General features: G+C 38.1%; 1 protein-coding gene across 1 annotated transcript in view; it reads left to right on the forward strand.

The window, feature by feature from the left end:
* TRPA1 (transient receptor potential cation channel subfamily A member 1) overlaps window positions 1-24,976 on the forward strand; it is a 47,788-nt gene that overhangs the window by 14,113 nt on the left and 8,699 nt on the right. The window contains exons 6-22 of the mRNA XM_024572316.4: window positions 2,458-2,566; window positions 2,764-2,909; window positions 3,368-3,504; window positions 6,172-6,220; window positions 7,476-7,575; window positions 8,271-8,371; window positions 9,351-9,520; window positions 9,606-9,770; window positions 11,309-11,426; window positions 12,510-12,676; window positions 14,277-14,370; window positions 17,893-17,952; window positions 18,492-18,584; window positions 21,115-21,185; window positions 21,697-21,859; window positions 22,803-22,892; window positions 24,338-24,507. Coding sequence (XP_024428084.2) covers window positions 2,458-2,566; window positions 2,764-2,909; window positions 3,368-3,504; window positions 6,172-6,220; window positions 7,476-7,575; window positions 8,271-8,371; window positions 9,351-9,520; window positions 9,606-9,770; window positions 11,309-11,426; window positions 12,510-12,676; window positions 14,277-14,370; window positions 17,893-17,952; window positions 18,492-18,584; window positions 21,115-21,185; window positions 21,697-21,859; window positions 22,803-22,892; window positions 24,338-24,507 — 2,003 coding nt within the window. The remainder of the gene's footprint in view (window positions 1-2,457; window positions 2,567-2,763; window positions 2,910-3,367; window positions 3,505-6,171; window positions 6,221-7,475; window positions 7,576-8,270; window positions 8,372-9,350; window positions 9,521-9,605; window positions 9,771-11,308; window positions 11,427-12,509; window positions 12,677-14,276; window positions 14,371-17,892; window positions 17,953-18,491; window positions 18,585-21,114; window positions 21,186-21,696; window positions 21,860-22,802; window positions 22,893-24,337; window positions 24,508-24,976) is intronic.

The raw sequence follows: 24,976 nt of genomic DNA on the forward strand, positions 1-24,976 counted from the left end.
GTGGGCCATACTTTTGACTTTGAACTTCTAAATAAAGGAAATATAAGTATAATCAATTGCAGACTTATTGTCAGTCAGGCCCATGAAATAAAAGCCAAGACAAACATAGCCATTGATGTTCCCAAGATGAGAAGAAGTTGCTGCCGTGGGTTCTCAGAAAGGGAGCTCTTTGTGACAGTAACGGCTAAGGTCCTTGGCCACAGCACTGGAGGGGAGCCACTGCTCTCTGGGGTGGTCCCCTGAACCTGGGCCCACCCGTCTAAGTGACAGACTCCGGCTCCACCTAGTGCCCCGCCGAGGGTGGTGCTGGAATTCCAGTACGTAGCTTTTTTCCCAATATTCCTTAGTCACTTGTATGTTATTCTAGCCACGTTCTATGTTTTCACCACTAGATTTTCCTCCTCTGCCTTCCCAGAGAGTAGGAAAATGAACTAAAATAATTTTGAAATATCTTCCTAACATTTAAATCTACAAATATGTGCTAATGTGTTTTTTACTGGATGTTGGAGAAAAATATATATTCTTATAAGCTGTCATGATTAGACCAAAAAGAGAATAAAAATAAATTAAATAACACTCAAATGAAGAATTTAGAAAAGAGCCTCAAACAAACCAAAAATAAAATAGACTAAGTAGTGAAGTTTAAAACAAATAGTAGTAATTTTGAAATTATTTGATAAATTGAGTTATTTCTTTCAAAAGATAATAGAATAGAAAAAGATTGGCAAGTCTAACTAAAACAAAAGAAGATAAAGCACAAACAATTGCATAAAATTAGAAATAACAAGAGGTTTTGCCTGAATATGATGGTAATTTTTAAATGACAAAATAGCAGTATGCACAAATCTAAAAAAATTTGTAAATCTACTTTTAATGGATTAACAGCTGACAATAATTAAAATTTCAAAATTAACTAAAAAATTAAAGACCTGTAGGGGACCATAAAACATTTTTAAAAAGTGCATTATCAAAGTTCTAGAGCCAGTAATATTCATGCTGTTTATGTTGATGCATTTCACAATATATATAAATAAGTATGGATGTAAAATCTTAAAAGTACTAGCAATTAACTCCTCAGAATAACTGAAAGAGTAACACGAGGCACATGTTGGCCTTATGCAGAGACTGTATGCATAGCTCAGTACTGCATTATGACACATCAGCTGGCCTGAGCAGACAAAGCGTATAGGATTATATCCACGTATTTACCTTTAAATGGGTACAAAGTGATCTATAAGGTATTCTTACAGATCCACAAGGAAAAGACAACACTCCATGGAAAATTGGCAAGGAGGTGGCACATAAAGTTTAATTAATTTCTCTAATAATCAAAGAGAAACATGTTACGATGAGATTTTCTTTTCATCTCTTAATTTGGAAAGATGAAAAAGACCTTGTCGATGTATAGCGTTAGAGAAATTTTCATGAGTTGGGAATTTCATTCACTGTGGGTGTGAATACTTTATTGACTAAGCAATTCCAATCCCGGGAATCCATCCTGGAGATAATTAAAGCTATCATTGATGTTAACATCTGTATCATGTATATCAGAGGGAGGAAAAAACTGGAAAAAAATTGAAGCTCATTTAAAAGGATTCATTGCATAACATTTTGTTTACCCAAAAATTAAATGTGGACTTGATAAAATTACATTGTAAAAGAATATTGGTAAGTAAAAACTTTTCTGAACAGTATGATCACAAAGTATACACATAAAAATTACCTTTGCAAATAAAACAAAAAAGTGCATTGTCTTCTAAAATGTAAACCAATGCTGTCCCTAAAAGATGAAATTACAGGTAATATTTGCTTTGTCACACTTTCCTGCTTTTACAAAATCTTTTCTCTTGTGATAATAAAAGGTACTTAAAACAAAACCCAAGTTCATTGATCTGTAGAAAATGAGAATGGAAAATGATTGACTCGGGGTCAAAGTAACATATAGTTCAGTTCTCCTAATACCTTTTTTAGTGGAGAATTTCCATCAGTGAGAATACCTGATTTTGATAGTTAACAAGAATGCTGATCTAATCACTTCTTAATTTTACATAAATAAAAGGAAAAGAATCTGGGAAATATTATCATATTTTATTTGTATAGGGATTGAGAATGGGTGTTGGAGGAGTCATGTTAATGTTTAAAAATATCTTGCTGACCCCACTGAAACACATGTGCACTTTAGTTTTCTGGGCTATCAAGATGACGTTTTGTGTCTACGTTGTTACCTCATCTTTGGAAAATATAGAGTAAATGTCTCTATTTCAGAATCTTAGTGGTTCCAAAGTTACCTTCTTACCTAGGTTTTATGTCATTTGAAGCTTTTCTGTATAGTTTTACGTAATTACAGAATAATACAACGGTCTCAGAGAAGCATGTGAACCCTTGTCCATCTTTGCAACGCGGGGTTTAAGTTGTGTCCATTGACTTTCGTTGTTGTTGCTCTTTCTTTTCTTCCAGTTAAAAAATGGAGCTAAGCCGTGCACATCAAATAAATGGGGATGTTTTCCTATTCACCAGGCTGCCTTTTCAGGTGCCAAAAAATGCATGGAAATATTACTAAAGTATGGTGAGTAGAGGTTTTCCTACATTATATACTATAAAGAAGTCTGTATTGGTGGGTGCTAATAATTTGAAAAATATTTAATGGAATTTAATAGAATTTGTATGTGAGCTTTTCAGTAAGGCTAAGCATCCTTTGTTTTTAAAAGATTCCTTTTATTTATTTATACTATTTGTTATCTTGAATTGCATTTTCTCCTCAAGGTGAAGAACATGGATTCAACAGAGAGTCTCACATTAATTTTGTGACGAACAGGAACGTCAGCCCCCTGCACATGGCGGTTCAGAGTGGAGACCTGGAGATGATTCAGATGTGTCTGGAGAACGGGGCGCAGCTGGAACTGATGGAGGTGACCGCCCCTGTTCTTCACAAGCCTTTCCTTTTCCAACCATCATAAATTATTTTCTGAAATGCTTTATAGCTCTTTTACAGTTATTTAGATTGAAACAGATATTTTCTGCTGTTCGTGCAGAAGCAGAACAAGAAAATCTATCAACGTTCAATCTATGTACAGAATTTCAAGAGCCACCAAAGACAACTGCAAACGCGAATGCAGACCCGGTAAAGGGAATGACACTGACAATGACAGAAGTGTTGTCAGAGCTGTCAAGTTGCCAGGAAGCAAAATTGCCAGCTATGATTTTTATACTGATACCTTTGGTAGATAGCACTGATTACTATTCATCACCTTAAATTCTATATTCCTTGACTTGGTTGACCTGGGAAGAAAAACACTCACAGCTGAATTGAGGTTATATCCTTGACCTGGGACTTAGGCATTGATTCTGGTATCACAACTCGTTACAGAATGGGAAGTGCACAGCCCTTCATTTCGCTGCCACCCAGGGAGCCACCGAGATTGTAAAACTGATGATAACTTCCTACTCTGGTACTGGTGATATTGTTAACTCAGTGGACGGAAATCAGGAGACAATGCTGCACAGGCAAGTGTCCTACTTACCATTCTGTGTACAGATTTTTAGTCTTCCGGTGTTAAATTATATCCTGCTAGAAGTTAGCATTTACGTATCAGCAATTCTACGGTTCAAAATAAAAGAATAGAGATAACAAAGACCCTGGGGTTCAGCTGGAAACTACATGCTCCTCTGGAATCAAAGTAGAATCTTAAAAAGATTTTGAAAGAATAAAATCACCAGTGGCATGATCTGAGTCCCTTTTTAGTCCAGTGGATATGAGCCTATGTGCTCAGAAGGTCAACATGCACGGCTTTGCACACCCTCTCTAATCCGTTCCAATTCCTCCTGTGTCTTATCCTCACTTTCAGTAAAGCTAATGGAGCAGATACATATGGATGGTCCACTCATTCCGCCCTATTCCCCCTTCTGCCAACCACCAAAATACAGATATAGATATATAGATAAAGATTTTCAAAACATCATTTTAGGAAATAATAGCCAGGCTGTAAACAAGATAAATATTCCTGCAGAGTTTAACAGAATATGTATGAGAGAAAAGAACATCGGAAACTGTAGGCATACTAGATGCTAGGACAATTCCTTTGGGGAGACAAGGACTTAATATCTCCTATGTGAGTGAAAGAGGAGGCTAAGATGAGCCACATCTGTCTCTCTGTCTCTCTGTCTGCCTGTCTCTCAGATACACACACGCACAACTGTGATCCTGCTGGAAGCCTCTCAGGGAAATCTGCTATGTCCCTCAGGGAAAAAGAAACTTTGTCTACTGTTAGAAGATCCGATTCTAAACTGGGGAGGTGGGGGATGAATGTACAGCAGCAAAACCACCAGGCACAGTGGCATCTGCCTGGGTAGAAAGGAACTCCCACTTGGGATAAGTTTGCTAACTAAACTTTCCTAGCATAAAGGAAACCTTGTGAGAGACAATAAAATCGATAAAAAAGAACAACAATACATTTTTTAAGATTAAAAAAATAAAATAAAATCAACAAAAGACTACTTCTAAGGAAATAGAAATAATATGGTATTCTGAAAATAATTTTAAAATAGTGTTATTTGAAGACTTTGAGAAATTTAAAGGAAGTGTGAAGGAAATCAGTTATATAAAAATAAGCAGATTCAGATGACATTACGAGAAGCAAGTTGGCATGGTATCTCAATAGGTAGACTTCCCTCTAGCCTGAAGATGCTCCAACTGCTGCACATTAGAATTGCGGGCAGCTGATAAAATCCCAATGTCAATTCATGTCCCAGATTACATTAGAATTTTTGGGTTGGGTGTCAGGAATTTTTAAAACTCCTGAAATGATTCCAATGTTTAGCCAATTTAGAAACACAATGTACACTTAGAATACAGCTTTATAATTATTACATATAATTATAATATATATAATTATTATATACATAAATATGCACAAGAAGAAATTATTTTAGAAAAATAGATCCATCTCCCTGACCCATACGTGTGCTTAACCGAGCTGGACATATTCAACTTGGATTGGCTAAAGATTTCTTGGGCCAGTTCAGTCCAATTCTGATTAACCAAATACTGATTTAGGATCTTGGAATGACTTTCTAATAGCCAGTGCTGTTTAGAGTTTATATTGAGCTATAAAGGAAAGTTTGCTCTTTGCGCTCGAATTCCTTGTGTTACTTTTGTCTGCAAAGACCTCAGTTCATTGTTCTGTCTGAAACGGAGAGCTCTGGAGTCAGAGGACTGGGGTTCCAGCCCTATCTGGCTGTGTAACCTTTGGCAAGTTGTTTGACCTCTCCGATTCTTAACATCCAAATCTACTGCGACTTTTCATTTCTGATGGACTCCCAGGTGGTGCCGGTTCTGCTGGTCCTCAGTTCCCATGTTGAATAGAGATGTCCAAGAATGAGAGAGAAAAGAACAAATCAAGTGGGGCCTTAATGCCATTATATCTTAAAATTACTAAATGCACTTAATATAATTTAAATACAATACAACTTCTCGCAAATGTTGAGTCAAAATTAACAAGCTGATTATTCTGAGATTTACAAACAAAGAGCTAAGAATAGCTAAGATAATCTTGAACAAGAGCAAGGAAATAAGATTTGCCATAGGAAACAAAAAGTTTTAAAGCATTCACATTTGTTGTGCGCTTTGATATGAATTGAAAACTTTTATGTGCCTATTAACATTATCCTTATGACTAGCTGCAAGGTAATATGAAAATCACTTCAATTCTTGCCATAATTTTTTTTTAGCTTCACAAAACCTCAGGAAAGCTAACTGTGCCTTGGTAGTTCTTGCCAAAAAGGGGGCATTTCGAACCCTGCTGATGAATTTTAGCTGCATGGACCGTTGTTATATCCCAGGGTCAACATTGGCAACAATCAGGTGTTATCTTTCACTTTAAGCCTTTGGGACAGATGTCACTGCTCATTTCAGAACATCCTCATGATGATTTCACATGGAGAAGACAGGTTTACTAAAAGATGAGGAAGGAAATCTTGTGATGTATTTGATGTTTCTCTATTATTATTACTTGGAAAATATTACCCTAATCAGAACCAGTTATAGATTTTTAAATGTTCTTAATTGTCTAGCATCTTATCGTGTTATTAAATGATCATTTAAATGGACTTTTTGGATATAGTATCTGTATTTTATATCAATAGTAGCTTCAAATGTTATAACTCTCTTTGCAGGGCCTCATTATTTGATCACCATGAACTAGCAGACTACTTAATTTCAGTGGTAACTATTCCATTGACCGGTTTTTATTACTATTTATGGTTAAAAATCATATAATTACATACTATTAATTCAAAACCAAACCAAACTCTAACTTTTTGCTCATCAGCGAATGTTTACTAAAGGATGATTGGCACATTTGCAAGTATACATTGTGCATGAGTACATAACCACCGAACTCCATTAATTACCACGAAGTTGGAAGCAGCAAAGGGTGTTCTGGTGCCTGTTTCAGCGTGTTTCACATGGGAGTGGGTGGGTGCATGGCGAGAACAGCTCTGGAATGCGAGGCTTGGTGACTCTGCTGACCCTTCTTCAGTACTCGAGGCTTTCCGGTGGGGGCGGGACAGGCGGCACCAGCCCATTCGCCACCCACTCTGTAAGCTTCTCCCCCAGCTGCCCCGGTGCTGTCTTTGAATAATGAAAAGCTGAGGAATTAACTTTGAGTTAAATTTTAACAAGTCATTTATTTATACAGATGAATACATGATGAATTTATTTAAGTCCTAACAGATCAGCAACGAATGTATTTTCATCTGAAGTATTTAACGTGTTTGTTGTCAATAGCAATTTTTGATATGGTGATAGTTACATCTATTTCAGATGATTTTTAAAAAATGAACAATGTTTTGTGAATGTTTTTGAGATCACATATGCAATAAATTTAGAAGATTTTTGTATGAATATTTAAAAATATTTTATTAAAGTTGGAACTCAACTATTGCTAAAGGTCAAATGATTTCATTTTTATTTTTTTAAAGATCTTATTTATTTATTTTTAGAGGGAGGGGAAAGGAGGGAGACAGAGAGGGAAGGAAACATGAATGTGTGGTTGCCTCTCGTAGGCCCCGAACTGGGGACCTGGACTGCAACCCAGGCATGTACCCTGACTGGGAATCAAACCAAATACCCTTTGGTTCACAGGCCCACGCTCAATCCACTGAACCACACCAGCCAGGGCAAAGAATTTTATTTTATAGTTTGGATAGTAACAGAGGTCTATTACTTTCAGATGTCAGTCAAAAGATTAACATGTAAGGATAATTTTTGTTATTAAAATTATAAAAGAGTGCCTTGATTTGATGTTACGCCTACAAATTATAGGGAAATTTCAAGCTGTCCTATAGTTACTCATCTATTTGGGTGCTAGCCATATTGTGGGCACTATATCCCAAAGAATTAATATTATTTACAGACTGTAACATAAATTGATGGGTCTCTTTGTAAGCATTTTGTTGAATGACTTGTTTTATTTTAGGGAGCTGATATTAATAGCACCGATTCTGAAGGACGGTCTCCACTTTTACTAGCAACTGCTTCTGCATCGTGGAATACTGTAAATTTGCTACTCTCTAAAGGTACCATGAGGGACCAAACCTAACCTTTAGAACTACTACTTAATTCATTAAACTTTTATTAACCATTTATTGTGGGCCAGGCATTGGGCCAGGTACTTGAATACAAAGATAAGTAGAATATTTCCCATGTTTAGAAAAATACTCAGTCTAGTAAGGGATCAATACTTAAAAATTATCATTTTCAATAGTTGAAAATGATAATTTCAGAACAATAATAGGTAGTAGTTATAAAGCAATTATCATGTCCCAGGCCTTTTGCTGAACATCTTATCTGCATTCTCTCAATGTTTGGTTCTATGTGATGTAAGTACTATCACTGTCCCATTTGAGATACAAAATTGATGTGATAATAACAAAGAACAGATGTATCGACCCTTCTTCTTTCTTGATCTCTAATCCCTCTGTCTTTATAGTTTATACTTCCAAAGGTAAGACCTCATATATTAATTGATGTAATAAATCACATATTATCTCTCCACCTTTACACACATACAGAGCAACACATGGTAAGGTAAATCCATTTTTAACTATGGATTTTTAGTTTTTTATCACAATAAAGTTTCCTTTATTTAGAAAGTTAAAGGTTGGGAGAGATTTAAATAAAGAATAAGTTTTGTTTTCTTAAATTAAAACTCCACCATAGGCCATGCTTTAAATATGTGAGTAGAAGTTACATTTATATTGTGCTTTCTTAGGTGCCCAAGTAGACGTAAAAGATCACCTTGGACGCAATTTTTTGCATTTGACTGTACAGCAACCTTGTGGATTAAAAAATTTGCAACCTGAGTTTATGCAGGTAACACATATGTGTGTGTGTGGATTCCCAGATACTGGGTTGGGCTCAACAGAGAGTAAAGTGATTTTGCCTGTTATGATTTTTATTATGAAGGCTGATTCTGGAATTTAAACATTATTTTAAAATAAAGATGCAACATTTAAATGTTTACTTACAACATAGTGGCGATGGTGATAATAAATTACATTGGGATTGAATTTTCCAAGTTAGTGTTCCCATATGTCCCCGTCTGTGGATATTGAGCCAGCTCTCCTTCACTCTCTGACCATTAGGAATTGGGTTCAGCGAAAAGGCCAGGGACGTGCGTGGGTTAGCAGTACAACATCATCAGTTAAAGAAAAGTGTTCATCATACTTGACACGTTGAAAGCATTATCTCCATAGTTATATTCATTGAATAATAGTTATTAAGTGACTATTAGGTGTATCTGAAATGCATCATATTTTTATAATAGATTTCAATATTGCCAATATCTTTAATAAAGAATTAAAATGTGTATATTTGAATATTTTCATAAAAATATTTGTTTATTGATTGGATTAAGCTGCTCATTTGGCATTCATTTTTAATTTAATTTTCATATAAAATATAAAGTAAACCTAATTTTAATCTTTCATCACTTTCTCCTAATAGAACACATTAGCATTGCTGTGGGGAGGAAAAGGGAAGGGAGATCTATGGAGGGTGGTACAAGGTCAAGTATGTTTGGAAACTGCTGGGTTAAAAATGTTAAGTACATTTCCTACTCCTAGCGTTGCCCAGCGCCTTTGTGTGTTACAGTAATGTACATTGTAGGGGGACAGCATGCACCGTCATCTGTGTTCCTTTACTCTGTTACCCTTCAGGTTATTTACATTTTTGTCCTCAAGGGATTCATACTGACCCTTGTTGGAAAATACTATCCTATAGAATAGTTTGAAAACACTATAATTAGCATGATAGCAGAGTTATGTTTAGAATATTGATTTTTCCCCCATAGATGCAACATATTAAAAAGCTGGTAATGGATGAAGACAACGATGGGTGTACTCCTCTCCATTATGCATGTAGACAGGGCGTCCCTGTCTCTGTAAATAACCTGCTTGGCTTTAATGTGTCCATTTATTCCAAAAGCAAAGATAAGCAATCACCCCTACATTTTGCAGCCAGGTAAGGGTCAGCTTATGTGACATATGAGCATGTCATCTGTTTGTTTGATATTTGCTTTGAACATATGAAACCTATTTTTTTCAAGTTATGGGCGTATCAATACCTGTCAGAGGCTCCTGCAAGACATGAGTGACACAAGGCTTTTGAATGAAGGTGACCTTTATGGAATGACTCCTCTGCACCTGGCTGCAAAAAATGGGCATGATAAAGTAGTTCAGCTTCTTCTGAAAAAAGGTGCCTTATTTCTCAGGTGAGGATATATGATTAGATATATTTCTATATACTTTTTAACTAATTAGCCATTTCCAAGCTGTTTTTCTATTTCATTTTTAATTATGGTACCTAACTTTCTATCTCCCTAAGTACTTTTATCTAATTTACTCCTGGAAACATATGTGACTTATGAAATATTAAATGAAAAGTCAGTATTATTGCCAACCGATGAATGAAGACATTGAGATTTACAGAGTTGAAGACCTTGTTCAGGGTCACAGGCTTTGTGCAGAGTAGTTCCCGGGAGCTTTGAAATACAGTTTGCTCATATTTTATTGATTGTACTTTATTATGCTACCACGTCTTAACAGAGATACAAAACCATGTGTGTGCATGTGCAGACACCCTGTACAAATGCAGACTATACTTTTCATTCCATCTGATGAACGGCAGACATTAAAAAGCACCCCTTAACTGCAACATGAAATATAAAACATCCCTGAATTTCATGATATTTAACTCTAACACAAGAGGCAAAACCAAATTAAAATATTTATGCATCATAAAAAGGTAGCCTAAATAAATGACATCTTGATAAATGGAAAATAAAAACCCAGAAGTTTTATAGCCTTAGGATGAGCTATCTTCTAATGTGAACCAGGTGAATGAGCAAAGAGCTCATTAGGCTAATGTTCAAAACCACATTTCTTTATCACACTGCTCATCCCAGCAACGTTGTGAGGCCACTGGGAGCTGCACGCTCTGTTCGGTTCCTTCCTGCTTCCGTGGGAACACAGGCAGCGACCTGCAGAGGGGCCCCGGGTGGACCCAGGCCGGAGAGTTGTTACTTAATTACATCACGACTGAAATAGCAAGGTGCCTCTTGCACCCTAATGCAGTTGCTCATCAGCCTTGAAATTAAATTGTATCAGGATCTCACACAATTGTTCTATATATAACTTGGAAAAATTTCCAGACTTCATTGTATTTAATACTAAATTTCTGTGAAGGGATTAAGTAAGCATCTTGGAGAGCACAGAGGGAAGATCTCTTCAGGTCGGAACTCTTAGAAGATTAAGGGGCACTGAGTTAAGTATCTTACAGTGATGTATTGTAAGATGATGATAGTATTTTTATCATTTTTGATTAGTAATAGCTAGTGGCCATGAAGACTAATATTATACCATCATGGAAATTTTTGATACAGTGCTCTATGAAAGAGTCAAACAAGATGTAAAATAGTGCATATAATACATTACAGCTTGGGAAAAATATGTATGACATAGACGTGCTAACTCTAGTTTCACCTGCCCCAAGGTTTTGATGTTGTGTTTATATACTTTTACATTTTAATCTGCTAAATTAAAAAATATGTGTGAATCCCATTACAGGTAGATCATTTAAGACCATTTCATTTGAAATTAGCTCATTTGTTATGAATATGGAATACACGTTTAGTTGCTAGAACTTAGATTGCATTTTCTTTGTCGTAAGACCTACCTGTCAATGGTGGTATGCCATCCCACGTTTCATCTGTAAGGGGAATGCACACGTCTTTTCTTAATTCTTTAACAGTGACCACAATGGCTGGACTGCTTTGCATCATGCTTCCTTGGGCGGGTACACGCAGACCATGAAGGTCATTCTTGACACTAATTTGAGGTGCACAACTGATCAGCCAGATGAAGAAGGGGTACGTACAGCATTCTTCATACCTACCCCAAGTCTTGGCATACAAGGAACTTCAAAAATTGCAAGAAAGCCTTCTTCTTAGCCCAACCTCTTCCGTCCCTTGCCCTGTTCATAGCCCCTTCCTGGGTGCTTACTCTGCAGACCCTTAGGGAGAGGAAGGGGTGAAAGGGGAAAAGAACATGGAGAATGCTATGGGGTGGGGGCGTGTTGAGGACACGTCCTCAGTCTCGCAGAGACTGGTTTGCAGGCCTGTGTGGATTGATGGCACAATTTCCACCACTCTGGTGAGCTGAGAAAAGTGAAGAGGGCGGGTACGTCTTCATAAAACTCGGCGTATTTGATTTGAAGGACTGTCCTTTATTCTGATAAAATGTTCCTCCTTTTTTGTAGGGCAAGTATTGAAGTGTAAATTCTTTTGCTAAATGATGGAGATAGAAGATCATCATTGCTTTTTAAAAATGTCTTTATGGAACAAAACAAAAGATTGCCAATCGTATAGAAGCTCTGATTTAAATTGCTTCTATTTATTGATTTTTAGAGAGAGAGAGAGAGAGAGAAACATCAATTTGTTGTTTCACTAATTTATGCATTCATTGGTTGTTTCTCGTGACCAGGGATCAAACCCACAGCCTTGGTGTAGCAGGATGACATTCTAACCACTGGGATACCTGGCTGGGGCTGAAGCTCTGATTTTTTTTTTAATTTACAAGCCTATGAAAACCCCAACTCTGGGAACTACTATTCTATAGCATGAGAAATTCCCCGGAAGTATTCCTTCCTGTGATAATTTCAGCATCCTGGCCCTGACAGCTTGTCCTTTGTCCTCATGGAATCATCCTGCCACAAAAACAAAGCAAAATAGCCACTTGGAATTCATGCACACACCGTGTTCGAACTATAAACTCAGCACTTTGAAGGTTTATTCTGAAGGCCAGTTTTACATTTTAGGTATTTTGGTATTAAATGGTTACTTTGGTTAATAATTTCTTCGAAGCAGTTCAGTGCTGGTTCAACATGGTAGTAAAATAGCCGGGGCATGATTAGCCATTGTCACTGGATTTCCATGTTCTGTTTCCTCTGAAAGAACACAGCACTTCACTTCGCTGCAAGGGAAGGCCACGCCAAGGCCGTCGCTCTCCTTCTGAGCTATGGCGCTGACATCATCCTGAACAAGCAGCAGGCCTCCTTTCTGCACCTTGCCATTCACAACTGGAGGAAGGAGGTGGTGCTTACAACCATCAGGAACAAAAGGTATGCTGTCTTCCTGTCCACTGTCGTTGAGCATCTCCTGGCATGAGGGAGATTCACAACCTGAGAGGAAACAGGAAGAAAGAGTAAGTTTCAGCTGTTAATCAACATTCAGATTTATTTTTTATTGAGTTTCTCTTTAGAGAGAGAGAGGAAGGGGGGAGAGGGAGAGGGAGAGAGAGATGGAGAGAGGAAAAACATTGATTTTGTCATTCCACCCATTCATGTATTTATTGCTTGCTTCTTATAAGTGCCCTGACTGGGGATTGAACTCGTGTATTGGGACAAAGCTCTAACCAACTGAGCTATTCAGCCAGGGCTTAATCAACATTTTAAAAACATATTTTAAATGTCAGCTGTTTACAGAAAGTTTTAATGAACTCTTTGGGTAACAGCGGACGTTTTGCTTGACCTCACCGATCTTCAGTTTCCATTTCTAAGTCATGGGGGCTTGGGTCACCTTGTGGCTGTCTCGGGAGCCTCGGGGGGTTCAGACGTGTGCAGTGTCTGGCACCCCAGTCGTTGTCAAGCACACTCTGCCCAGCCCTATCTGAACTTCCCCAACACTCTGTTGCCTACAGAAATCCCCAAACTGGAGTTGGTGAACATATTCTCTGAGGGCGCTGTTACTAGTGCCATCTATGGAATTCCCATTAATACAGTATCTTTTGTAGTTGAGGGTTTTTCAACTAGACTCCCAGGAGATTTAATGATGAAGTTGGAGAGCAGTTTGCCCCACTTCTCGTGCATACATTTTTCTATAGAATCACAGACAGATGCGTGCAAGGGCCCAGCATCACCCAGTAGCGGACACAGAGGTGAGCAATCTCCTGTTCAGGGCAGATGAGGCCTGTGGTTTTCAGCGGGACAGTCTCAAGATCTCCTGCTGATCATTCTTTTGAAGCACTTGTCAGTTCAAGTGCGCAAGCGGAAGTTTTCTACTGATTACGCACATGTTCTAGATGGATTTTACTGATAGGGTTAACAGAAAATTTGTCTGAGTAGATTCTAGAACTAGTTGACGACATAGATGGGCCATCGGAGGTAAAAGGACTCTCTACTTCCTGTTGTAGATCTACTTCCTTCTGGGTATCACACGTATCTTTTTATCCCGTTCAACTGGATGGAAGTGAAGAAAGGGGCAGATTTTGCAACGTTCTGGCAGAACCTGTGCTTGTTAAGACACTCGACACACATTCATTTGTAGTTTAATTCAATACATGATGTATACGTGGGTCAAATACTAAATAATAGCCTGTGCCCAGTTCTGTCTTGCTATCCTATGAATGTGGAGGTGAATGTCTCTACCCGACATGACCAGCTCTCAGGAGGAACAGAAGGCAAAAGCCTACATTCTTTAAAGGCATTTAGAGAAAGAGAGCAGTGATTATAACGGCCGTCCCGGAATTTGCCCACATTTCTCATTTCCATTAGTGGACAAGGACCCTATTAATGGACGCATCTAGGTTCAAATATTGGTTCCACTGGGATCAATTCAGGTTTCTTGTAAAGACGTAATCTTAACTATCAACTGGTAGCTTTGCTGTTATACCGAACAGAAGAATTAAGACTTGTGCTTTTTATTCTTTTTTTTTTTTTACAGATGGGAAGAATGTCTTAGGGTTTTTAGTCATCATTCTCCAAGCAATAGATGTCCAGTCATGGAATTGGTAGAATACCTCCCTGAATGCATGAAAGTAAGCTCTCCAAACAAAACTCCTTATGGGTATATTTTATCATATAATATAATGCGAGAATTTATTATTGCAATCATAACCTAAATAATAGTGATTTCCATCTTTAAATAAAGTTCCTAGTTTTACACAGTCTACAAGGGAACTTCGCCAACAAGTAGTTAAGAAGGACCTACTTGGATTAAAGAAGGCTATCCTATCAGCTGGTATGTGGAATATAGAAAATATGGGCAACAGGTTTTTTTATTCGAATAATCCAAGTCTAGAGCAGAGACTACTAATTGTGGTTGCTGGCTGAACAAATTCTCTAAATCTGTTTTGAATGGAATGTATGTTATTGTTTCAAATTTACATTTGTCGCATACATTTAAAATGAGGAGGCTCCCATAAGGATCCAGATATCTGGCTTCCTGTAAAAATCACAGCTGGTGACTGGGTCTAGTGCCCACAAAGCAGGAACCGCTGGGTGAGTGAGTAGCGCTGCTTCCTTTCAACAGGGCCAGCACCTCCCATCTCTCACCCCCCACTCCCTCCTTTTGTGTATTCAGCTCTAATGCCAGTGCTAGTTACCAGGTGTTGTCATTCTTGTGCAGTTGATTTCCTCGTAGTAGAGTGATGCTTCTCTGTGTATGCCTCTATCCAAACCGTGAAGAGTAGAAAAAAAAAAGAAGGGAATCTCACTTTTTGCAGCAGCATGGATAGACCTAGAGGGTATTATGCTAAGTGAAATAAGCCAGTCAGAGAAAGACAAATACCATATGATTTCATTCATATGTGGAATCTAATGAACAAAATAAACACACAGAATAGAAACAGACTCATAGATACAGAGAACAAACTGACAGCTGTGAGAGGGGAAGGCATTGGGGGCCTGGGTGACAAAGGTAAAGGGATGAAGCAAAAAAAACAATAGACACAGAGAACAGTATGGTGATTACCAGAGGAAAAGGGGGGTGGGGAGCAAGAAGAAAAGGGTAAAGGCGGGGAATAAATTGTAGTGGAAAGAGACTTGACTTCGGGTGGTGAACAGACAATACAATGTACTATAGAGTCATACATTTGAAACCCATATAATTTGATAACAAATTTAACCCTAATAAATGCAATTAAAATTAATTTAAAAAGTAAAATAAAAAAAAAAAACTCCACAGACTGTGAGGATAACAGCGGGCCTAAGGAGAGCCAACATTTGGAAGACAATGGAAAGGCTCCGAAGGCTGGCATGGTTTGCCCAGTCACACTGCTTGTCTGGCCTCTGTGGGCCTCGGAAAGTGTGACTGTGCTGGACGGAGCCCAGCACCTGACTGGGCGCCTACCATGCGAGAAACATCTACAGACTCTGTGCACGTGAGTGTTAAAGGGTGCAGATACAAGACCTCTAGGCAAAGTTGAGATTTAAAGACTGGGTCAGACAGAGAATGATTCAGAAAAGAGGAATGACGTTGAATGTCATTCACAGGGAAAAATATATTCAAATAATGGAAGAGGCAGCCAGACAGATTTGGAGCCTGGCGGCCCTGGGATTTAGTCCTGGCCCTGCCTCTTGATTTAGGCAAGTCATTTCACCTGTCCGAGCTCCAGTTTCTGTTTTTGTTAAAGCGGCAGTGCTGACACTGGCCTGGCAAAGTACTACGAAAGGTAGCGGTAAACTATGTAATATACGTAGGATAGTGCTTATCCAATATTCACGTCCTATTATTCTTATACTGCCTATGTGGTTATTGGCACCATCACTATTAACACTGTTTTTATTTATTCAATAAGCACTTAGCGTGTGCTAAGTACTTCATGTGCTGTTTTCCTTTATAACATCTAATGGACATTGGAGCAGGTCCAGTTCGTAGATGAGCATTTTAGGTGCATAAATTTCATCAAAGGTCATAGAAATATTCAGGATTGAAAAGGGGGATAAATGGTAATGAAAAACATATAATACAAAAGTAAAAAAAACACTTGGTTTATAGTTGTTCACATGGGAAATAATACAATAATTAATAATAATAATTCAAGAATAAAAAAAGATAATGATGTCAGACTTTCTTACTCAGCAATTCCAGTTGTTGGAATCTGTCCTGATGAATTACCAGAGGGACAGACATATTTATATACAAAGAGGTTTCCTGCAGCATTACTAATAATAGTAAAAAAAGTGTTAGAAATATTTACATATACAAAATGTAGAAGAGATTTGAAAAAATACACCAAAATATCAATAAGAATTATCACAGGTATAGGATTACCATTGGTTTTTCTTCTCTTCTTCATGCTACTATATATTTTCTAGTTTTCTATAATGACTTTGTATTGTTTAAGTATCGTGAAATCTTTTTAATAGGGTAACTTAAAGGCGTCTTAGTTACACCACACAATTGAGTAACTGGCACAACCCCTCCCCCTGTGCCCTGCCCCTCCCCAGCCCATCCTTCACTGTGCCAACGCTGATTATTCCAGAGCTCTCAAACTTAACAGCCAGACCTGCCTCTCTGGTTCTGGCTTGCATAGCACTACCAACTAGTTTTGGCTTTATTTTCATGATGCCTATTACGACCCCTAGTACCACTACCTCGTCACCAACAGAGACTTCCTTGCAATTTCTTAAGGCCCTCTGTGATGGAGACCAGCCAGTGGAGCCTGGCTCCCTGATTCTCCCCTTCAGGATGTTGTCCAACTCTTCAACCTTGAGTCTTTCAGGAAGGGTTGGCCAGGTGCCTCGGGAGGTCTGGACAACATACTGATGACGTCATCTGGGGCTTTGTGTCTAAATCTGAGTCCAGGAGGACACCTGACTGGGCGTATTTCTTTCTTGGGTTATGAATTTGGGCCACCAGGAAAGCACCAACACACAGATTGCGGTGCCTCAGATTGTCTGTGCAGACAGGAGCCCCACAAAAATATTTGTCCCCACACAACCCAGGGGAGGCTCTGATGACCCCTTAAGTATTCTCCCCTTTGTGAAGCATCTGGAGGCCTGCAGTGTTTCTCCTCATACCAGCTGTCCCCCACTGTCCTGTCTACGCTCCTCTGGAAGGAGACTTGTCACTACTGCTCAGCAAGCGAGGTGCAGAAGCAACACAGAACTTCAGGCTCAAGCAGTGCAGGTGGGACCTCCACCAAAGAAAGACCCCAGGGCTCAGCTGAGAGCTGATTTGGGACAATAAATTATCACTACAAGATGCTAAGTGAGGGAATCCTTAATAACCTATATATTCTCTAGAACCCCAGAAGGCATCAAATCTTAGGCAGAACTGGTGGAGTATTTCTTACTCAAATGCCAGTGAGCGCACCCTGTTTCTCAAGCATGTGATGTTTTTCTGAATCCCTTGCATCTCCAAGGTGTGCAGTGAGAGATGTCACGTTTTATTTTTAAACTACGTTTCTGGATGACATGGGTTACAGCTTATCTTGGAGGCACAAGAAGCAAAGGAAGGGAAGGGAATGTCTCGGGGGTGTTCTTTTAGAAATGGGCTCAAATCGGTCCCTTACTTACTCTCCTGCCCAGTGTCTCAGCCGTTTTTCCTCTCAAAGGTACTTTTAGACTGCTGCATGACACCCTCCATGGACGACAAGTCCTGCCGAGACTACCACGTAAGCCTATTTGACCGTCATCCTTTGAAGTTTGTTTGATTATAACTCTTTAAAGAATATTAAAAGTGTCAGTAGAGTTTCACAATCTCAAAAGGTGGTAATTATTGTTTTCATTTGTCATTTTGCTACATTACCTACTTATAAGACAATTTCCCCTTTAGATCTTCAGTTTTCCCCCAATATTTTAACTGTTTCTAATAACGTTATTTAGGGGTTGCTTCTAGACTTATATTTTCTTGGTAGTATTGACTCTAAAAGGTCTAAGTGATTTTTTGACAATTCATGTTTTTCCATGACTATGAGTTAAAAATCAATCAGATAGCTGCTTTCTAGAATATCTATTTTTTGTTTTTTAGAATATTTATTTTTGAAACTAATATACAATAATAACTTAATTTACTTTTGCTCAGATGAAATGACTCAAAGTTATCTGAATCACTTAATCTTCACCAGAATTGTAGGCTTGTGTACGTGATTTGTCAAGAACGGTGTTGGGGTCTATACTAGACTATAATTTTTAAAAATTGTATCTTCTACAGATCGAGTATAATTTCAGATATCTTCAATGTCCATTAGAATTCACGAAAAAAAACTCACAGGATGTTACATACGAGCCCCTCACAACCATCAATGTAAGTCTAGTGTGTTCATTGTCCGGGTAGTTTCTACACTAGCTCTGTAATGTTTGGGCACCATAGTTCAGGAAGGGGACTCGAGAGAATTCTAGACTTAGAGTTTTACGTCTGTCTGCCATGTGGCCCAACCCTTTATTGTTTTAGTAAAGAAAGTAATCATTTTCTACAATGGCTACAATTTGGCCTTTTTAAAGTTCCATACACTTGATCACTTTAGTTGTAATGGTCATGCTACACCTGTCCCACCCAGAATCCTGTATTCCCTGGATACACAGGCTGTTCATCTAAATACAGACGGACTCCGTATTTAAGAATTTGCTCCAGTGTAAACCAGAGGAAAATGCAGGGCTTGACATTTACAATCATAGCTTCCAAGTTCAGCTGACCACTGGGCTCCACACTAAACTGAACTTTCAGAAGCTTTTGGAAGAATAAATGCAGTCTGAGAGCAGGCCCTTAAATGCTCAGTGCGGACTGAGTACAGACTCAGTACGGACAAATTTCGGAAAGACTTGCTCCAAACCAATTCTTATTCCAAAGAGTGCTTTTACATTTCTAGCAGATGAGGCAATAGAAGCCATGCAGCTGACCCACTTCAGTCTCAACCAGGGGTCTCAAATAGCTGCAGGGGAAACAGGTAACATGTGTGATGAGCTCCTGCTGCAAAAGGACAATGGCTATCGTATCAACAAAGTGTTGCTATGTGGGAAGGGCAACCCAAGCTTGTGTAAATATTGGCAACGAATAAAATTGTGTGCAAGCAAAATAAAAGATATGTGAGGGCTGGATTTGTACATTGTGGTCCAGGACTGAGATCTGTGCTAATGTGGTAAACATGAGCCACATGTGACTAAATTAAAATTAAATAAAGTTACAAACTCACTTCTTCATTTGCCGTAGCCACTGTTCTAGCCCTCAGGAACCAATGCTGTCTGTGGCTTTCCTATCCAGCATCAGAGAGATTGGACATTTCCGTTACTGCAGCAAGTTCCACTGCATAGCACTGGTCTGGACCAATTGAGAATTTCATTCACCTTAAATGAATTCATTTCTCTACACAAAAGCCTTTGGTACAGACCGTGGTGTCAGCCATCACCTAAAGTGAAATTCTGGAAGGCTTACTGAGCACTGGGAATGTGAAGGAAGCGGTCATATGGACGTTATGCCCACAGGGCTGGTGATGACAATGACTCTCACGTTTGCTCTACGCAAAGCATTTCAGTTCTGCCGGGGTAGATTATGTTTTGCAGCTCTCATAGTTCACACTCAGTAGCAGTGCCTAAAGGTAACTAACTACAGTTATAGAGTTTTGGTCTATGTCTGGGGTTTTCCCCCACTGTAATTGAAAGAACAGGCAATACTTTATCATCAGAAAGAGTTAATGTCTCCATCACTAGAATAGGAGGAAATTAAATGTTTACAGCTTTTAAAAGAAACAGACTCTGAATAATATAGACTCAGTATAATTTACGTGAAACAGGCTCGCCTGAATTAAATCACCACACTCAGCGGGCAGCAGGTAATAAGCACATGAGTGGATAGCGCCTTAATAACACAGCAACCCTTGCTGTAACTCCAGGAGAGCTGAGGGTCTCCTGGAGAGATAGCTGGTCTGGTACGGGACATTACTGTGCACGGAAGTCCGGAAGTCCAGATGGAGCTGCGGGCATCCAGACTCCGGCAAGACAGGAAACAGACCCTCGGCAGCCCCCGAACAGTTAGAACATTGAACGCGTGTTCCGCTCCTCTCTCCCCCACCTCGGGGAGAAGCCAAGGAGCTGGGAGTTTTCTCTCAAGCTCACTGTTCTGTGCTGGGGGAGGGGCTATAGCAAGTAAATGCCGCGAATTTTCCTACTGCCTTCAGCTGAGGGCTCACCTGTGGTGCAGGAGCCTCTCACCTAGTTCTCTGGATTTCTCACAAAGGCGGTTTATCTGTGTATTGTTGTTAAGCTCATCTGTCCAATCCTAGTGGGTGAAGGAGAGTCTGGGGCTTCCTAGCCAATATCACTGCCCCTATGTATTTATTGAATAAAAAACCTAATTTTGAGTAATGGAAAAATGCAATAAAATTTTTAAAATTAATTTTGAAATAGATAGTAGTAGTTCCCAATAACTCATGAAAACATAAAATACAGGCTAATTTAATTACTATTATAAATCCTTCTAGAAAGATAAGCTTTGAGTTTCTTCAAGCAAAGACCAAGTAGCTCTCACTTATTTCTCTTCAATGTCCTTTCCAGTTGTAACCCGTGTAAGATTGAAAAGCTTATGCTAGCTCAACAAGTGAGAAATTGAAAGAGACAAAGTGAATCAAATACTTGCATCTGTATAAAATGTTTCTCCCTAGCTTGTGAATTTTTTTAAAAAAATACATTCTTGGTATAAGTTTTGGTTTTTCAAATTTTCTGAAATAAACAGCTATTACTTTTATAACATCAAATAAAATGATAAAATCAGCAAACAAGAAGCTTGGTTTATACTTGCTAGCTTACTATGATTGCATTTTTACTGACCATTTGTTTCTCAGACGATGGTACAACATAATCGCATAGAGCTTCTCAACCATCCTGTGTGTAAGGAGTATTTACTTATGAAATGGTAAGTGTTAGGTAATATTTCTTTTTAATGATATTTCCATTAAATGTTTGAAAGTCTTCTAAATGACCTTGTTTTAATGTCTTACACTTTGAAAAATGAAATGTGTTGAAGGCATATTTTGGTATTAAAATGATGAGATTGGTTATTTTTGATATTAAATAGCATTTTGGAGTGGGGGGAAATCACTACAAGGAGAGGCATTCCGGGGCTGTGCAGTTTAGTGGACGTGAATGAAGAGGGAGTGTGTTCCTCCCCTGAGGTCAGAGGATATGAACTAATGTCTCTGTTCTTCCATTAATTGGTGAGAGATTTTTAAGTCATGGTGTACTGAAGAATTGAGATTAATTTTTTGAAAATGAAAAAGGTGAATTCCAAGATCTTCCTGGTTCTAAAGTTCAGTGCATTTGCCAAATAGATTTCTGAGAGAGATCCTAACTACTTCTCCACAGGTATCTTAAGGAAATATTTTTTGTTGAAACTCCTCGATTATGGCTTACTTATTTGTTTGTAGGTTGGCTTATGGGTTTAGAGCCCATATTTTGAACCTGGGATCTTACTGCCTTGGTCTCCTGCCTATGACCTTTCTTGTTGTCAATATAAAGCCAGGTCTGGCTTTCAACTCAACTGGAATCATCAATGAAACCAGCGATCATTCAGAAATATTAGACACCAAGGTATTTATTTTCATATTTCAACTTTTTAAAGTAAAAGATTATTAAAAGTGTTCTTTTTACCTTAGGAATACCGACCCCATGATGAGGCTGAAATATCAGGACTTTGATTATTATAAATAAATACATAATTTATAATGAATAATTATTTTTAAATTATTATAATAAATTATTAATTTAAGTTATTAAATCATTAATTTAAATTATTGTAATAAATTATTATTATTTTAAATAAATGAATTATATGCATTTATTTATTATAAGTAAATATTATTATTATAAATATTGTTGATAGAATTCACATGTGGTAGCAGTTTCTCCTAAAATCCTTTGTGGAATGAGAGGGAATATAAGCAATAGATTCGTAAATAAGCTTGTAGACTAAGTTGAAGGAACTGACGTGAATGAGATGCTAGCTTGCCTGCTGAACTATGGAACTAGAACACTGCTGTGCAAAAGGGCAGATCTGTGGCTGCCAGGAGCTGTGGAGGGAGGGCAGCGGCACTCAGTGGGCTCAGGGCTTATACTCTGGGTGAAAAGACGCTATGGAACCAGATGTGCTGATGACGTCGGACACTGTGAGCGTTCCTAATGCCACAGAATTGCGCACTTTCAAATGTAAATGTACATAAAAATGGAAAACCCTTACAATGATAAATTTTGTATTATGTGTATTTTACCAGAGTAAAATAATTTTTACGTGGGTCTTCAGATTCACATTCCTTCAGAATTCCTCGGCAAGTTCTGAACCTCTTTCGATTATGAAATGAGTATGCGTCATCTTTATATTGGCATTACACCAATTTTCTGTTTAGAGAAAACATAGATAATACATAAAAATGAAGCAAAAGAAAAGCAAAATAAATATTTCATAGTAGAAATTATTAAGAAATATTGTTTTAATGTATCTCCTTATATGTGCTTTCTTACATTATTTTTCTTTCAGAATTCATATTCTATAAAAGTTTGTATGATTTTAGTTTTTTTATCAAGTTTATTTGGATATTGCAAAGAAGTGGTCCAAATTTTCCAACAGGTAAATAATGCATTTCATATCTCTAAAGTTGTAAATATTTTAATATGCAGGACATATATTAATTGCTAAATTATTTTTGAAACGACGTGTGTCAGAATAAAATCACATGCCTTGACAAAAGTGTAGGTTGGAAACGCCGAGCACGAACTTTTCCAAATGCAGAAGTCACATGATTTCAGACACACTGCTTGCACTGATGGTGCCCGGGTGCCACACCTAGGGCAGCGATGTTCACAAGTCCGTGTGGGTCAGTCCAGCCACCAGTGAACTTACAAAAGACTTTTCTGTGTTTTCTCTGATATTAGTTTAATATTTTGCTAACATATTTTGAATTTGATGATTTTGAATGTAACTGTTTATAAAGACTTACGTGGGCCAAGACTACATTTCAAATGTGTTTTTCTTTGAATTCTTTTCCTAAAAGGAATCCTTTTCTTTATCGTATAAAATTTCAAGTTATAAGAAAAATTAGGAACATTTTAGCATAATGTTTACTTTCTACGCTACTTTTAAAGATGGGTGAACCAAGTTCAGATCAGATGCAAGAGGTATGGAAATTACCTGCAGGTCCTTGTTTTGGTTGATAAGTGGCATCAGTCTTTATTTCTAAGACTTTTATATTCATTTTGGGGGTATACTTGTTATGAATGTTATTTTTTTAAAGTTATATTCTTTTTACACAATACCTTATTTTCTGTGAAAATTAACCTCTTTATATGATATAAGCACATGGGTATTTGCCTGACGATACTAGTATGTTGTGTTTGTTTTATAATATACATTGCAAGCACTTTTATATGTATGTAGTTTCAGTAAATTGTACAATTCTGAGAGTTAGACTGTATTGTTCCATTGTACATTAAATGATTTAGGGCATATTATTTAGGATCTCATCAATTTCATTTTTTAACCATGAGAATTACAGATTTGGTCTCCACATTTCCTTATTGCTATTTAAATGATCTACTCTGCATGACATTTTTAAGAGTAGAAAACATACCCAATCATTATGGTAATTGATTCTCAGCGCCGGTCTCAAACCTGCTTAGAAGCAGCCTCAGCTGCTTTATATCCTGCATGTCCACATACAGGCAGAAATGAACTACTAAGCCCATCTGCAGCCTCCTCCTACCCCTTGAGTTTTCCCCAAAATGGAGTGGACTCTATGGGGAAAGCCCAGAACTTTATAGAATTTCCTTCGGCATCAGACTCCCTAGGTGCCAGGTCAACACAAGAGGCTGGGCCACCTTCAACAATAACATGGACCCGGCACTCAGAGTTCAGTCCAGGATGGCAGGAGCTGGCTCCTTGGTCCTAAACTCCCCAGCTGCAATGCTTGAAAAATGTAAAACTATTGTAACTGGTTATATACGATACATAATCATCCATAAGATGCTAGGTCTTGAGCTCTACCTGTGGTAATTCTTCATTCTTTTCAACACCAGAAAAGGAATTACTTCTTGGATCCTAACAATGGAGTTGAATGGATTATCTACACAACAAGCATCATTTTTGTGTTGCCCTTGTTTGTTGGTATACCAGCTCATTTGCAGTGGCAATGTGGAGCAATTGCTATTTACTGCTATTGGATGAACTTCTTATTGTATCTTCAGAGGTAAAGCCAGCTTGAATGATTTCTATATCTTTTAGGCATGTTTAATATCAAAAAAAGGCCCTGGTTGGTGTGACTCAGTGGATTGAGTGCTGGCCTGGATCCAAAGAGCTGCCAGTTTAATTCCCAGTCAGGGCACATGCCTGGGTTGCGGGCCAGGTCCCCAGTAGGAGGCGCTTGAGAGGGAACCACACATTGATGTTTCTACCCTTTTCTTTCTCCCTCCCTTCCCCTCTCTAAAAATAAATAAATAAAATCTTTTTAAAAATAGATATCTTCACAGTCTATAAAAACTGGATAAGGAATAAGCTACTTATGCATTTATGGGACTTATAATAGTTCTCCTTTTGATATTATTTTAAAAAACATTTTATTTATTTATTTTTAGAGAGAGGGGAAGGGAAGGAGAAAGAGAGGGAGAGAAACATCAATGTGTGGTTGCCTATTGTGTGCCCCCTACTGGGGACTGGCA

Source organism: Desmodus rotundus, chromosome 8, assembly GCF_022682495.2.
Source record: "Desmodus rotundus isolate HL8 chromosome 8, HLdesRot8A.1, whole genome shotgun sequence".
NCBI classification, from domain to species: Eukaryota; Metazoa; Chordata; class Mammalia; order Chiroptera; family Phyllostomidae; genus Desmodus; species Desmodus rotundus.